This window comes from Xiphophorus couchianus, chromosome 6, assembly GCF_001444195.1.
Source record: "Xiphophorus couchianus chromosome 6, X_couchianus-1.0, whole genome shotgun sequence".
NCBI lineage: Eukaryota > Metazoa > Chordata > Actinopteri > Cyprinodontiformes > Poeciliidae > Xiphophorus > Xiphophorus couchianus.
In genome coordinates this window covers 6840073-6855313 of record NC_040233.1, presented here as the reverse complement: position 1 = coordinate 6855313, position 15241 = coordinate 6840073, and the positions used below count along the sequence as shown (strand labels likewise).

General features: G+C 39.6%; 1 protein-coding gene across 9 annotated transcripts in view; it reads left to right on the top strand.

Moving 5' to 3' along the window:
• The window catches only part of ctnnd2b (catenin (cadherin-associated protein), delta 2b), a 169037-nt gene that overhangs the window by 103587 nt on the left and 50209 nt on the right, over positions 1-15241 (top strand). For 7 of the 9 annotated variants that reach the window (XM_028020774.1, XM_028020778.1, XM_028020775.1 and 4 more), the window contains 3 exons: positions 761-1004; positions 4154-4210; positions 12153-12285. In XM_028020774.1, the coding sequence (XP_027876575.1) occupies positions 761-1004; positions 4154-4210; positions 12153-12285 (434 nt within the window). The remainder of the gene's footprint in view (positions 1-760; positions 1005-4153; positions 4211-12152; positions 12286-15241) is intronic. The other 2 variants (XM_028020776.1, XM_028020777.1) reach the window with 1 other exon arrangement.

Below are 15241 nucleotides of genomic sequence, written 5' to 3'. Positions count from 1 at the left end.
GGAGGGTCCTCGATGTATTTCCCAAAACTCATATAAATGTTATTGATTGTTAGGGAGAATGGAAGCACATTTGGTTTGTGTGATCCAGCTAGCGTTAGCCTAGCAACACAGTAGAAATAAAGAAAAGTATAAAACTTCAGTGGAAGTTTATGGGCAAATAAGAAACTAGTTTTATGTATATGTTAATGTGATGTATAAATGATGTTAATGTCGTATTTTGTTAATTACTTGTATAAAGTCTGGAAATTTTAAGTGGAAGTTTGCAAAAAAGAACAGTTCAAAAGTCCACTAAGAGACGGGAATCAGCTTGAGAATATATTCATGCTCCTTTAACTTCTCCACATTCATACAACCATAAGCTAATACAGTGTGTCCGACGTAGAAGAAAAATCCACTGTAATTGTCACGTTTTTCACGTTTTTATGCTTGTCTCTACACTAACAAGGCGTACACTTTTCAAATAAATACTTTCATTTGATGTCCCACTTGTCCAGCTGAGGTTGTCTGTATTTGTCTCATGACGTGTGCTTTTGTTTTTACTTTTCCCTCCGGTGTCGTTGCTTTCTACTGCTCCTGCTTCCCGTGCATCCTGGGGTTTGGCGGGGGGGCTCGTGTTTGCCTGTGCTTTGCTTCTCCTTCCCCCTTTCCCTGCTGACTGAAACCCCCTCCCCACCTACCTTAAACCCCCTAGTGGTGAACCAGCTGTACCAAGAGGTCCTCAACTATCTGTTTCATCCTTACGCTCCTCTTCCCACTCTAGCCCCGTCCTCCCCCGGTGTTGACCCAATCCCCTTGCAGCGAACGGGAAGCCAGAGCGCCGCCGGCACCTTCCAGAGAGCCAGCTTTGCCACGGGAGGCGGGGCGGCCGACTACGCCAATCCGTACCGCACGCTGCAGTTCTGTCCCTCCACCGAGTCCCCTTACAGCAAGTCGGGCCCGGCCCTTCCCCCTGAACCTGCTCTGGGCAGGTCTCCATCGGTGGACAGCATCCAAAAGGACCCAAGGTGAGGAAAAAAGAAAAAAAGACATTAATGCTCTGACTTGTTGATGAAGCCCTTTGCTCTGCTTCCTTTCCACTTTCACAAAACTCACTGAGGGCCAGATTCACCAAAGAATTTTTTTTGTTTGTTTTTGTTTTTGTTTCGAGCATTGAGGAGAAATATTGATACCGACAGCATCTAGAAGTGAACAACAAATGGGTGCCAAAGACAAGTGCTGCTACAAACGTCTGCGGCAGCGGACAATTGACTGTCGGGGTTTGACGGTTTTTTGTAGACAAAAGGTTGGCTGAATCTGGGCTTTAGTATGAGGCGCACGTCATGCCACATCTTTCACCGTCCCCTCCGGTTTGACCGGTGTTAAAGCTCGCTCACTCAGCTCTTTGAATGCCTGCGCAGCACCTCTAGAGCCGGTTTTAAACCTCACCATCACAGTCAGGTGTGACATTCCTCTCCGTCGGCATCGATCGGCTACATTCGGTGCGTCCGGGAGAAACGTTTGAGGTGGAAAAACCTGCAGGAAATTTGCTTCTAGAGAAGCAGAGCTCTGCGTGAGGGCGCAGTGGAGGCGTGCTGAGATAAAAAATAAAAAATAAAAAAAAGGACCAGCAAGAGAGATGCGCATAAAAGATAGAAAGCTTAATAGCTGCTTTAAAGGCTGTTTCTTCCCTCTTTAGCACTACTCAGGCACTAAAACTAGAATCTGAATATGTGTTAGATTATTTATTTTTCCTTCTCTTTACTAGCTGGTGTAAACAACAGAAACAGTCTGAATCAAGCTTAAGTCTCTCACTTTGGCATTTCAGCTCATGATTTGTGCCATCAGAGTGTCATGCTGTTCTAGAAACAGAATAAATTATGTGTACTTTTACTTCTCAAAACTGTTCCTGCAGTTTTCATTGCTCTTTTCTTCACCCATCGTCCAAGTGGTTATTTCTCTGTGCACATTGCACCCGCCGTGTCTGTCTGCTCACTCTTTTGCTCCGGCATCATTGTTTTGTGCCCTCAACACATCTGCCCTGCTTCATTGAATAAGCAGACTTGCCAACCCATAGCATTTTTGCTTAATGTGCACGACATGCGCGCTCAGGGTCAGCGCTAACCATGCCTAGCTCCTCCATTAACGTGAGGCTCCTCCCCCCACCCCCAAGACTACGCTCATAATCAATCAAACAATCAAATTTTATTTGTATAGCACATTTCAGCAGCAAGGCATTTCAACATCATATCAAACACAGAAACACAAAGCAACATAGAATCAACAATCAAAACACGACATTAAGTCAGGTTCCATCAATAAATTTGTAATTGATTACGTTTCAAATACAATCCTAAACAGGTGGGTTTTAGACTAAATTTAAAGGAAGTCAGTGTTTCAGCTGTTTTACAGTTTTCTGGAAGTTTGTTCCAAATTTGTGGTGCATAGATGCTGAAAGCATAAAATAAACAAGTGATCTGTGGTAACGTTAACTTGATCAATAATACAGCTGCGTTTCTCTGTCAACAAATCCCATTACTTCACTTTAATTCAGTTCAGCTTAGCCCGTCTATGTAGCACCAGCAGACAACAAAATGCGCTTTCAAGGCAACTCCCGAAAATAAATGGGTTAGGGTTGGAAATTTTTTAATAAATGGGTGCAGTTCTTGCCTATATATATAGTTTATTCAAAATTTAGCCAGATTCTTGTGATTTCAATGCAAGATATCTAGATCCAATCCTGGGTTTTGGGCCTTTATTCGCTAAATGACTAGACCCAACTCCTAGTCTCTGTTGCTTTAACTTTCTGTGATATAGTAATAGTGGGGTTTTTTTTTAAATGCAGCATACATGCATACAGTTGTGTTTCCCTAATGGGTATGTTTTGTTGCTAACCTTGGGTTCCTTAACAAGGAAGTTCATAGTATAACCGAGGTTGTATTGGCTGCTGCAGCCTCCTTACGCCGTGACGACTCTTTTCACTGTGCACAGAAAGCGACTGAAACATTAGAAATTGAATTTCGTGATTTTTGTGATCTGTAAATTTTGTCCAACTACGTTGAACTATGTTGCAAAACCAAATTAACAGAAGAGTCATATCGAAACAGAGGGCGTATGCTAACATCACCTAGCGCTACAGTAAACTGCTCTGTGTGAAAATATTGTCTGTAACCCTTGGGTTTTTGTAAGACTGCAGCTTCGTTGTGTCGAATCAGATACAACCTTAAATTAATTGTAGCGCAATGTGTGTTTAGGTGAACTGTAGAGTAGCTTGTGTTGATCTAGCAAATTGGGATTAAAATATTCTTAAACTGAATATTCCTACTTTTTCAAATTCAGATTCATATTTAAACCCAGTTACAAACAGTGTCATTTTATGTAATAAAATACTATCGATCACAAGAGCCCAAGACTTCATAAAATCTAAGATTTCATAAAATGGTAAACTCTCATCTAAATCCTCAGATTTTCCCATGTTGAGTCATTCAACCGTCTAGAAAACAGCAGCTGGAGCTTTTGTTTATCATTTGGAGACATTATCATTTCCCTTTTTTGTGGGATTTACTGACAAAAAAAAGAGTATGGAATAATCAGAAATATCAGGTTTCCAAGCTTAACCAAGATGTCAGCTTAGGTCTTTAGTGCTTACATCGTTACCACTCGTGATCTCTAAACGTGCGGGCCAGAAAAATACATTCTCGTAAAACCTTACCCTCAAACACTCAAGAAAATTACTTTATTGGACGTAAACATGCTTATGATAAGGACATTGCTGAAGTAGCCATCCAACAGTTCTTAAAAGGAAGTTCTTAATTATACTCTAAGTGATAATAAAATTAATAAAACCTCAAGTAGACATACATCTCTACAGAAGTCAACCCTATAGGTATAGAAAAATGAAAACAAGCTATTTTTATCTCCAACACCGACCCTCTCTTTACCTGTCATGCTCACCATCTTCCCTCCACTCACCCAGCATGCATGCCCTCCACCCGGACCTCCTCCACCCATTGCCTGATAACTAAATGTTGAGAGAGAAAGATGAGTCTAGCGATTGCGTCTTGATATCTATTTACTAATCATCATCATTTTTTTTGACAATTACATGAACATCTTCTTGCAAGACACCGAACGTCTACAACTCTCTTGTTTCTCTCTGCCTGTCCCCCCTCGATAGGTACGACCCCGAATTCCTTGTGTGGAATCAAAATCAAGCCGAGCAAAGAATGACAAAGTAATCCAACTATTTATTCTTACGTAATGTACATTTTTGTCTATCTGACCTTTTGTCTCATCCACCGAATCTCTCCATCATCTCTACATGGCACAAATATCTGATGCAAATGTTAACAGTAGCATGGCAACATTTCATATTTGTTACTGTCACCCATTTAGTGGCTCATTGAACTGGGATCGCTCATTATGTCAGAATTAACTGGATTTGAAATTAGGTTTAAAAAAAATTCAAGTAAAAAGGCTGCGCTGTCAGTCTGCGCAGCCTACTGACAGCTGCGCAGACTGACAGTAGCTGTCAGTTTGTGCACCTATGTTTCAGGGTTTTTTTGTTTGTTTTGTTTTGTTTTTGGCGACTCAGAAATCCTTATTCTCTCCTTTGGCTTCTCGCCTACCCGTTCATCATGCCATCCGTTTATCTACTGGTTGGTTTCGTCACTCATTGTGTCTTCATCGTTTGTTCAGGTGACTTGTGTTGGCTGTGCTCATTTGGCTGGCTAGTTCCAATTTCAGCTCCTGACTTTGATTTTTATTATTATTTTCATCTTTACCAAAGAGCAATCGTTGGTGAAACACTGAACTTGTCCTTAAATAGACTTTACATCTAAACAACAGTAGTGACATAAACATAAGATCAGGTAACACTTTTCTAACTATTAGCGTTGTAGCGCTAATAGTGTGACTGTAGAATTAGTGAACTTTGATTTTAGCCCTTTACACTCATTTGCTGTTACGCAATTTATTGAACTCAAAAAAAGTGTTAAAACAAGGCAAAGCACCCTTACTGCTCCCTATGGACTTAATGGTGAAAGTAACAGCCAATTGCAGCTAAATGAATGCTATTTCTTAAATGGTTATTGGCACGTGTGATCACACCCATAAAACAAGCAGCTCTGCAGTATTTCCTTCCGGGTGAAAATAGGTGCTGTCTACAGTGGGATATTTCATATTCTACTTTAGCAAGCAATGGTTGAAAATAATGTTCTATTTATTACTCATAGTCACTCGTAGGTATATGTGGTTATCACTTTGGGTTATTTTTGGTCTGATTAGGGATCAGAATTTTTTCAAATGAAAAGTCAATTCTCTATAAGTGGAGACCCTCAGCCACAACGGAGAGTCAGGAAATTTGGGTGCAAACATCTCATATTAACCCTGAAGCACGGCGAGGAAAGCATGAGGCTTTGGGATTCTTTTAAAACTGTAAGACACGCGTATCACTGGGTCGGCCACGAACTACAAAGTATAACCAGAGGTTTGTAGGCTCAAATAATTCCTGGAAGCTTTGCCTTTTTTGTCATTGTCAGTCCGCTTTCTTTTGGTAAATGATTAATGTGCAGTTGTGGCGTTTTGGATCAGCAGTGGTTTTTACCCGGGAATGACATTTTCTAACTATGGCTGAACTATGACATTCAGCCATGGTTAGGGAACTCTTGCTCTTGATGCATAGTCTGTACAAAACCTTTTTCATCGTATAGTTTCTGACAACTATTGTATATAAATGTGTCAGTAGGAGGGCACTAAGTGAACGTTATAAGAGTTCTACACTTGAGTGCGTAGAAGACAATGTCCTGATTTGACACAACTTTTTTTGTTGTTGTTGTCACCTCAAGTAAAATAATGCCTACAGAATATGTATTTGCCTTTAAACACCTAAAAAATTATTTGCGCCACTGTTCAGATGTATCTAATCCGTTCTAATATGGAACAAACATCCAGAAAAGTGCAAAAATGCAGAAACATTGAGCTCCTTTAAATCAAGACGAAAACCACATTTGGTTTGACTTGCCTTTGATTACCAATAATTGGAACATCATTAGTTTCAGTCTGGACTGCAACTTTTCATAACTTCTCTTTATCTCCAATGTAATCTTTTTTTTTGTTTATTTATTGTAATATATTAGAATTTGTTTTGTAAAGAACATTGAATTGCTGAACATGCCATATGAACAAAGTTGAAATGGAAATTTAAGGATTCTTAATCAAACATTGTAGCTCATCATCACTGCTTACCAGTTACTTAGGTGCATTAAGGGGCCCTAGGCAGGGGCCCAAAGGTTACAAACACACCATTTAAAGCCTGCTGTTCCAGAACAGACCCATTTTCTGTCCTGCCAACAGCCTTGACAAGTAATTTGTCTTCAGCTGTCTTTTTTTTTTCTTGTTGTTGTTATAATTGGACTGTCTGTCACTGTAAATTTGCTTTACAGTAAAGTAAAGCTTCAATCTTCTGCACATCCACCTTCATGTCCACAGGACATGTCAATGCTGTCGTGATCATTTGAGGGTAACATGTAGAAGCGTATGGAAGAAAAACCAGCAACAGCAATAGATCAAAAAAAAAAAGTTTCAGATGATCTGATCCATAACTTACACGTTTTCTGCATGACTCAACAATCAAATGAAAGATTCGGCTAAGCAATGTGGACTTAAAGTCAATCCTCAAACCTCTGCTTATGTCTCTGATCCATCTGTGTGTGCGCAAAACCAAGAATCCAGTGAATGTTGTTGAAAAAGTGACATATTGGGATCACATGGTGTCACACCCTAATCAGCGAATTAACTCAAAACCCATGTAAAGGTTTCCTGACCCTCTAAAGTGTCTCGGTCTGGGTCAGAAGGCTGCACAGGGAGGACTGCTGACTGGACAGACGACCAGAGGACAGCCATTTCAGTGGCTGTAAGATGAGTGAGGGCATTGCTTAAAAAGCTGCTTGTACAGAGTTGTGTATTTGTGGGAAGTTCAGTGGAAGGAAAAAGGTGCATCAGACACAGAGATGATTGAGAGGATTGTCAATCCACTCAAAGGGGGATCGGGGCGAGCTTCACAGGACTGAGGCTGGAGGTAGTGCATCAAGAGGTTTGAAACATTTTACTTACTTTAATGTCTTTATAGACTGAGTTTCACTTTCTGAAGTAATACAAATATTTTCTGAAGTAATACAAAATTTGTGAAATGTACTTGTTCTTTGCTGCCGAAACTTGAAAATGTTGGTCCAGTTTTTAGTGCAAATATCTTATCACACTTGAAATAAGACAGACTAAACTTATAACACGGGGAAAATGTCTTGTTATAAGTAAAATAATCTGCCAGTGGAACTAGTAATTTTTCATCAATATTAAATCAAGTTCCTATATCTAGCTAAAAAAGTTACTTTTCAGTTAGTTTTGTCCCATTTCAACTGTACTATTACATTTGCACTAAAAACTAGACCAAAATTACTTGGTAAGAGTATGTGTTTTTGCAGTGTTGTGTCTGTCCAGTCGTAAACTAGTTGTTCATTTGAATCTGAAGAAAATAACTTATTGAGAATAATGCACAAAAACTATTTTAACCAATGAATTTGTTTGGGCAGGTCACTAACCAGTATTCATCGAAATGCTACTGGATGGAAAATGCCTTTAGTTTCTGCTTATGCTGGTAAAGATTTTGTGTTCCCATATACAGATTCAAGTCATTTTGTCTACCTATAGCAGGGGTCTCAAACTCCAGTCCTCAAGGGCCACAGTCCTGCAGGTTTTAGATGAGCCACAGGTACAAAACACTGGAATGAAATGACTTAATTACCTCCTCCTTGTGTAGATCAGTTCTCCCAGCCTTGCTAATGACCTAATTATTCTATTCAGGTGTGGTGCAGCAGAGGCACATCTAAAAGTTGCAGGACTGCGGCCCTCGAGGACTGGAGTTTGAGACCCCTGACCTATAGCAACTCCCATCCAAAGTCAATAAAACAAAAGGCTTGCATGGTTTTACGTGCAACAGATTAACACACTAGACTTGAAAAGTTACTGGATCGGAAACATCTGGAATTTGGACCCGAAGGTTAACTAGATTTGTGGAGGTCAGCAACTTTCTTCCTGATATTTTTGCTGATTGAGTTATCACCCTGATGTCACACAAGGAAGCTTTAAAATACGTCCTCAATTAAAAGCTTGCTAAGCCATGACATCATCATCCGTTTGGAAAATATTTGAACATTTGAAGAAAGCTAAAAAAAAAATAAAAATGAAAATCAATTTCATCATAATTCAGCTCATAGAGGAAAAACAGAAAAAAATAATAATTCTGATTTAATGTTTTAACAGTACATAGTCATGTTCTACGTTTTCCATTTTAATCACGCAATCTAACAGCTAATTAGCCGCCTGGGCTAGCTTAATCTAAAAACAAGCCGTCACGAGTAATGTGTGCTACAGACGCCCCGGTTTGTGGCTGGTTTTCAGCTTTCTTGTTAGTACATGGCAAAAAATAGACGTAAACACGTAGATAAACTCGTATTAGCTCGCTCGGGCGTAGCATCAGATGTCTTATCAGCTTGTTAACCCGAGAGATGACCTACACGAGGGTATGTCATCTTTAATAACGTCCCATTGGGCCACATGCTTCTGTGCCTGCGCAGAGCAGTAAATGGTTGCGGATGTTGATGTGGGAAAGTGCCTTGAGGCGAGCCGGTGATGAATGGAAGGCGTTGAGACAAGAGATTTTCAAAAATAGAGAATTGTTATAAAAAAGAGAGAGAGAAAGGAGGAGATAGGCTTTGAAATCATTCTATTCCGTTTTTTTTCCCAAGCACTGGGTTTATAACATCAGCCATTATAAAACTTAGAGACAAAAGCTTTCTAATTCTGACTCCTTTGTTCACCCTTTGATGGCTGACTGTGTGTGCAAAGCCAACGAGTGTTTGTTGGCTCCTATAGTAGGACACAAAACTGTGTGTGTGTGTGTGATGGCTAATACTTTTCAAAGCGGCACGCTGACCTACGGCACTGCGTGAATGTGTGAATGCGTGTGGGGGGGTGTGTGTGTGTGTGTGTGTGTGTGTGTGCGTGCGTGTCCGTCCGTGTGTTTATTTTAGATTAGACCCAACAGAAATCATCTCCATGGGGATGTTAGGCTGTTTTTTGCATCCAGAATAAGAGACATCAAAGACAAACGAGTTCCACACGAGAACCGAGCAAATGGAAAGAATCTGTGCCGAGCCCAAACTTCTCCTGCACTGTCAGAGAGATTTAAATCAAAGTGGGAGGAAGCTCAGGTGGAACGGAGACGACGCATGCGGAGAATGCTTAAACGTAGCAGAGCGTAGTAAAACAATTGTGCTGCTGAATTAGCACCCAGGTAGCATCAGGAGTCGGGGGAACCGAGTTTGGGAATGAAACTTTTCACCGATCCGGTAGTAGGCTCGGTCGGTCCCACAGATGATCTTTATGGATGAACTTTCGTCTCCCACCCAGACCTCTTTCTCTCTGTTTGCTTCTTTTTCACATCAGTCCATATTTCTTCTTCCACCCCCCCTCCACCCTCATACACAAAAGCTCACACATGCGTATGATGAGACATAACGCGTGTCTTAATGTTGGCGTGTCTTAATGCCAGAAGAACAACCCCGAGGGTGCGTCACTGTAGACCCCTGCTAAGGTGCTAAAACCGGAGCAGCTGGGGCATTTTGAAGCCGCAGCCAAACATCACAGCAGGAGTAAGACCCCACGTTGGCTAAAGCTCTAATCTTTCTTCTCTTCTGCAAAACAATTGTAATTACTGACTGCTTCGGAGCTGGCTGGGAATTTGGCCCTTCTTAAAATCCTCATATCTTAGTAGTCTTGGTTGGTTTGTGCTCAACTTGGTGCCGTCTATAGCAGGATATTAAAGGTACGTTTTGCACCTGCTTTGGTAACCAATGATGAACTAATCACGTATTATCTGTTCTGTATCTAAATGCGGTTACATTCTTATTCAATAAATCATATCTACCAGCAGAAATTTGCTTAGTTATACTCGTCATTAGTCATATTTCACAACATATCTGCTGGTCCAAACACGGATGCAAACCAGAATAAATATAAAATTTTAAAAAGAAATTAGACATTAAGTTATTCATAAGATTTTAGCCTTTTTAAGACTTTGTTCCTCCATTGTTACATAGCTTTTTTTCTTTTAAATACTTATCTTGGGTACAAAATGATTTGCAGACAGGTGGAGAATAACTGTAGGGTATAAAGGGGGAGTATATTGTGTGTCAAAGCCACCAAATCAGTTCAAGTTTGTACACGCAAAGAAAAGTCAAGAACTACTCACATTTGAGTGAGTCATCTTTGAAAGTTTTGTTCCTTTCCACTAACAAAACAAGACGACACGAGATCTATAGTTCATTAGAAAAAACTGAAACAAAGATTGTTTTGTTAGATTTTTAGGTAAGCTGTATCATCCCAGTTTGTTGTCCTTGTAAATCAAACAAAACAGCGCTTTAAAGTTTAGTAATCATTGCAAAGTAATCCGTTACAGGTTTGAGTATTTGCTATTTATGCTTGTCTAATTTTGTTTTGATCCTAATGCGAAAAAAAGTTTCCTGTTTATGTTTCCTTCAACTGAAAATATAAGTTTCTGAGTCACTGTCAGTAACTTAGGACTGATGAAACATACAGGTTTCATCAGTCCTATTGTTTTTATATTTTGAACCAGAAATACCTCATCTTAAAAAAATCATTTTAAATTCCCTATATCTTAGTGCCTCTAGAAGGTTGTTCCTTCATCACCGCCTCTGGCTAAGAGTCACAGTATTCTGCCATTGTGTCAAAGTTTCTTCTTCTTTTTTAACCATCCATCCATCCATCCATCCATTTTCTGTTCACCCTTGTCCCCAATGGGGTCGGGAGGGTTGCTGGTGCCCATTCCCAGCTACATTCCAGGCGGGAGGCGGGGTACACCCTGGACAGGTCGCCAGTCTGTCGCAGGGCAACACAAAGACATACAGGACAAACAACCATTCACACACACACTCACACCTAGGGAGAATTTAGATAGACCAATTAACCTAACAGTCATGTTTTTGGACTGTGGGAGGAAGCCGGAGTACCCGGAGAGAACCCACGCATGCACAGGGAGAACATGCAAACTCCATGCAGAAAGACCCCGGCCGGGAATCGAACCCAGGACCTTCTTGCTACAAGGCAACAGTGCTACCAACTGCGCCACTGTGCAGCCCCTTTTTTAACCAAATACAGACAATTTTGATGCAGAAATGATTTTAAAATGGTGGATATTTTAGTTATATTTGACCACAGTCTAGCATAGCTGGAGATGAGTCTGAATCTGAGGACTTTGTCAACACGGCAGAGAAACTGAGGAATTAATTTCTTGTTTACTTCAAAATAGTCATTTTCAAAGGAAGAGTTCTCAATAAGAGCTCAAATTCACCGGTCGATATCAAACACATTCAGAAACCAGACAGGGATTTGTGAAATTCATTTTACTTCAATTAAATTATATATATATATATATATATATATATATATATATATAATGGCATTTAACATTAGCAAATATGTACCACAAAGTCTCACTACACCTTCATTCATCCCATTTCTGAAGTGTTTGACATCATTTGCTCTTCCACAATCTTTACACAAACTTGGTATTTTTAACTGTTTGTTCCTATTTTTTTATGTTTTAGTGTTGTGTTAATGGAAAGCATATTCAAAATAGGGCTTAAGTATGCACATACCCAGTGAAAAACTATGTAATTTTATTTATACCTTCCTGAAATGTTGCCATGCGTTCGCTGCCGCTGGAGTCCAAGGGTGTGTATAGACATCGTAGAAAAGATTTAGGTTTCCTGAACATCATGACAAAGTTATACATGCTGCTTCACATGGCAGCTGTTGTGTGGTGAGGGTTAAATAAAACGAAACACATCTTCTCAAGTTGTTGGCACATTGCCAGTTTGAAGTGTTGTTTAAACACATCTTGTATTTTCTTCTCCTTCTTGTTTTCGGTTAATCTTCAGCCTGCGTTTGTGGCCCACTTTTTCTGTTAATCCCGGTTTTCTCATGTGTGTTTTAATAGGATCGCGGTACAAAACCAAACTGCTCGGTAACATGTAATATTTGTGTTGTGCGCGCGTGTGTGTGTGTGTGTGTGTGTGTGTGTGTGTGTGTGTCTGCAGGGAGTTTGGCTGGAGGGATCCAGAGCTGCCGGAGGTGATCCAGATGTTGCAGCATCAGTTCCCGTCGGTCCAGTCCAACGCTGCAGCCTACCTCCAGCACCTCTGCTTTGGGGACAACAAGATCAAATCTGAGGTACTGAACTCTGAAAGGGGGAACAGCTCAGGAACACTCTGTCCTAGGAGGAGATATTTTTGAGCTACCGTACCTTTAGCGTCTTCTAGGTTATGACCAAATAACCTAGAAGATGGTTCTAGGTTTTTTGAACCTAACGGGGAGTTTGGGAGTTCATTGGGAAATAAGTTACTGAAATTCTAATTATTCATAGTCCTGGTAGATTTAGATGTTGTAATCTAGCCAGCTTTAAAGTAATAGTAACAGTCTAGAGCAGAGGTATCAAACTCCAGTCCTCAAGGGCCGCTGTACCGCAACTTTTAGATGTGCCTCTGCTGCACCACACCTGAATAGAATAATTAGGTCATTAAGGCTCTGGAGAACTTATGTACACAAGGAGGAGGTAATTTCGCCATTTCATTCCAGTGTTTTGTGCCTGTGGCACATCTAAAAACTGCAGGACAGCGGCCCTCGAGGACTGGAGTTTGACACCTGTGGTCTAGAGCGACGCAGCCTGAGTTCTGATCTGAACCTGATGCAGTACGTCTGGAGGGAGCTAAAGATTAGGGTGGTGTCAAGGAGACCTTCCAACGTAAATAAAACATTTGTTCTTACGACAAAATGTCTGATTTAGTGTGACACTTTTTTTTTTTTTAAAAGCCAGTGAAAATATTCGAAAAAGCTTTTCAGCAACTATGAGCATTTCATTGGCTCATTTAATAGGAGGTAAAGGAAGAGAAGGGTATAAATAATTTTCAACATGCCAATTGCTTTGTAAAATATGTAAATTGTTATTATTATTGGTAGTAGTAGTAGTAACAGTAAAGTGACATGCAGAGGTTTGTGACTGATGCGGCACTCAGGATGTACAAATATAGAGAAGCTGAATTAGATACTTGTATTTCCCTTTTGGCCTTAATTCAAAAATTTAGTTGTTTTAAAAACTTTTAACTACGCTGTAAGCAATCCTATACTGTTCTACAATACAATGGCAAGGCATTTAAAAAAAACAAAAAAAAATTTCTTTCTTTTCTTTTTTTATTTTTAATGTTTGCATTTGCCTGATCTCTCTTTTTTTTTTTATTTAACTGAAAATTATGTGTGATCTTACTTTTATTTGTACATGAAGTCCACGCATCTGTATTTCAGACTCAAGTCTAACTTCTCCAAAGTGTTCATATTACTTCCATCGAGAAGAAACGTGTTGGTAAAATTCAAATATAACTTCGAGTGCAAATCTGCTGGGGATTTAGATTGTTGTTGTTTTTGTTGTGGAAATGCGTTAAACCTCATTAAGGCCTAATGTCATGTACCAACTGGCAACTCCCGTTATTATTTACGCTAGATTGTGTCAAATAATGTTTAACTCCAATTGAAATCCACAATTTTCCCAAAATAAGTATACACAGTAAGAATCCAACCTCAAAATGCAATAAGAACATGCGTTACTGTGTATATATGTGTGAATCTCACTTCCAGTGATTCTAATAGCACGATGCATCAGCGCCACCACAGGAGAAAACTTTGTTTGGTTTCACTCACTTCACCTTTGAATCGCCACAAATTTTCACCACTTTTTATTTTCCATCCCATCCTTACTTCTTTTGGGGCAAAATGTCAATTCACTTTTACAAATTAACAGCACACTTAGAAAGTCCAGAGGATACTTACGTACTTACACTTATTTAGCAACCCAGAACAGGGATTAGAACAAACTTAGAATCCAGAAAAACTACCTTAGCAAAATTACGCTTTAGACTCCTATTCTTCCAACCCAGAAAAGGAATTAGACCAGAGGATACTTACTTCTACTTATTTACCAGCCCTGAATGTGAGTATCTAGTTTATTTACTTTGGATCAACATTATTAGCTTTTTCTTCTTTTGCTCTTTCCTTTGGTTTGTTATTTTGTAATTTCCTTTTCATTCTTGTAAAGCACTATGTATTGCCTTGTTGCTGAAAATGTGCTATATAAATAAAATTACCTTTTACCTTACCTTCATCAAATTTTCCAATAACATTGCGGAAGTCTTTTTTTTTTTTTTTTTTTTTTTCAAAGTCATGTCTGCCTGAACTCTTTGAAACCCCATTTTTCTCTGCGTCAGTCGTGGATCTGCCTCCGCTCCGTGGAAGCACGCGGACTTCTGCAGCACAGCTGTTTGCGTTCGCGGTAGAGCTGAAATGGGAAGATGGATAATGATCCGGAGCCTGAGGGGAGGGAAAAAAATAAATCAAATAAAAATATGCTGCGCTTTCATTATTCCTCAGTCTGTACCTTCTGTTAGTGTCAAAACAAAAGCATAGAGAAAACACACAACGGGGGAGGGGGGGCACTTTATATGCATATGTTTCTGTTTGGAGAATCGTGTTGCCTGACAATGCAACGCAATGGTTGCTTTAAAATGGTTTCACTGATTAAATGTAATCAAAATAAACAGGAATCAATAAGTCAGTTGTCAACAAGTAACCAGAACCGAGCGGCTTCAGATATATTTGTGTAGGTTCTTGACATACAGTACAGACCAAAGGTTTGGACACACCTTTTAATCCAATGAGTTTCCTTTATTTTCATGACTATTGACATTGTAGATTCACACTGAAGGCATCAAAACTATGAATAACACATGTGGAAATATGCACTAAACAAAAAAGTGTAAAACAACTGAAAATACCCCTTATATTCTAGTTTCTTCAAAGTAGCAACCTTTTGCTGTGATTACTGCTTTGCACACACTCTGCATTTTCTTGATGAGCTTCAACAGGTCGTCACCTGAAATGGTTTTCACTTCATAGGTCAACCTGCCCTGGCAGGTTAATAAGTGGGATTTCTTGCCTTATAAATAGTCATGAAAATAAAGAAAACCCATTTTAATTAGAAGGTGTGTCCAAACTTTTGGTCTGTACTGTAAATGCTAAAATATCCCAATTTAAAAAAACCACATATAGTAATGATACCCCATAGGCTTACCTGTTGCAC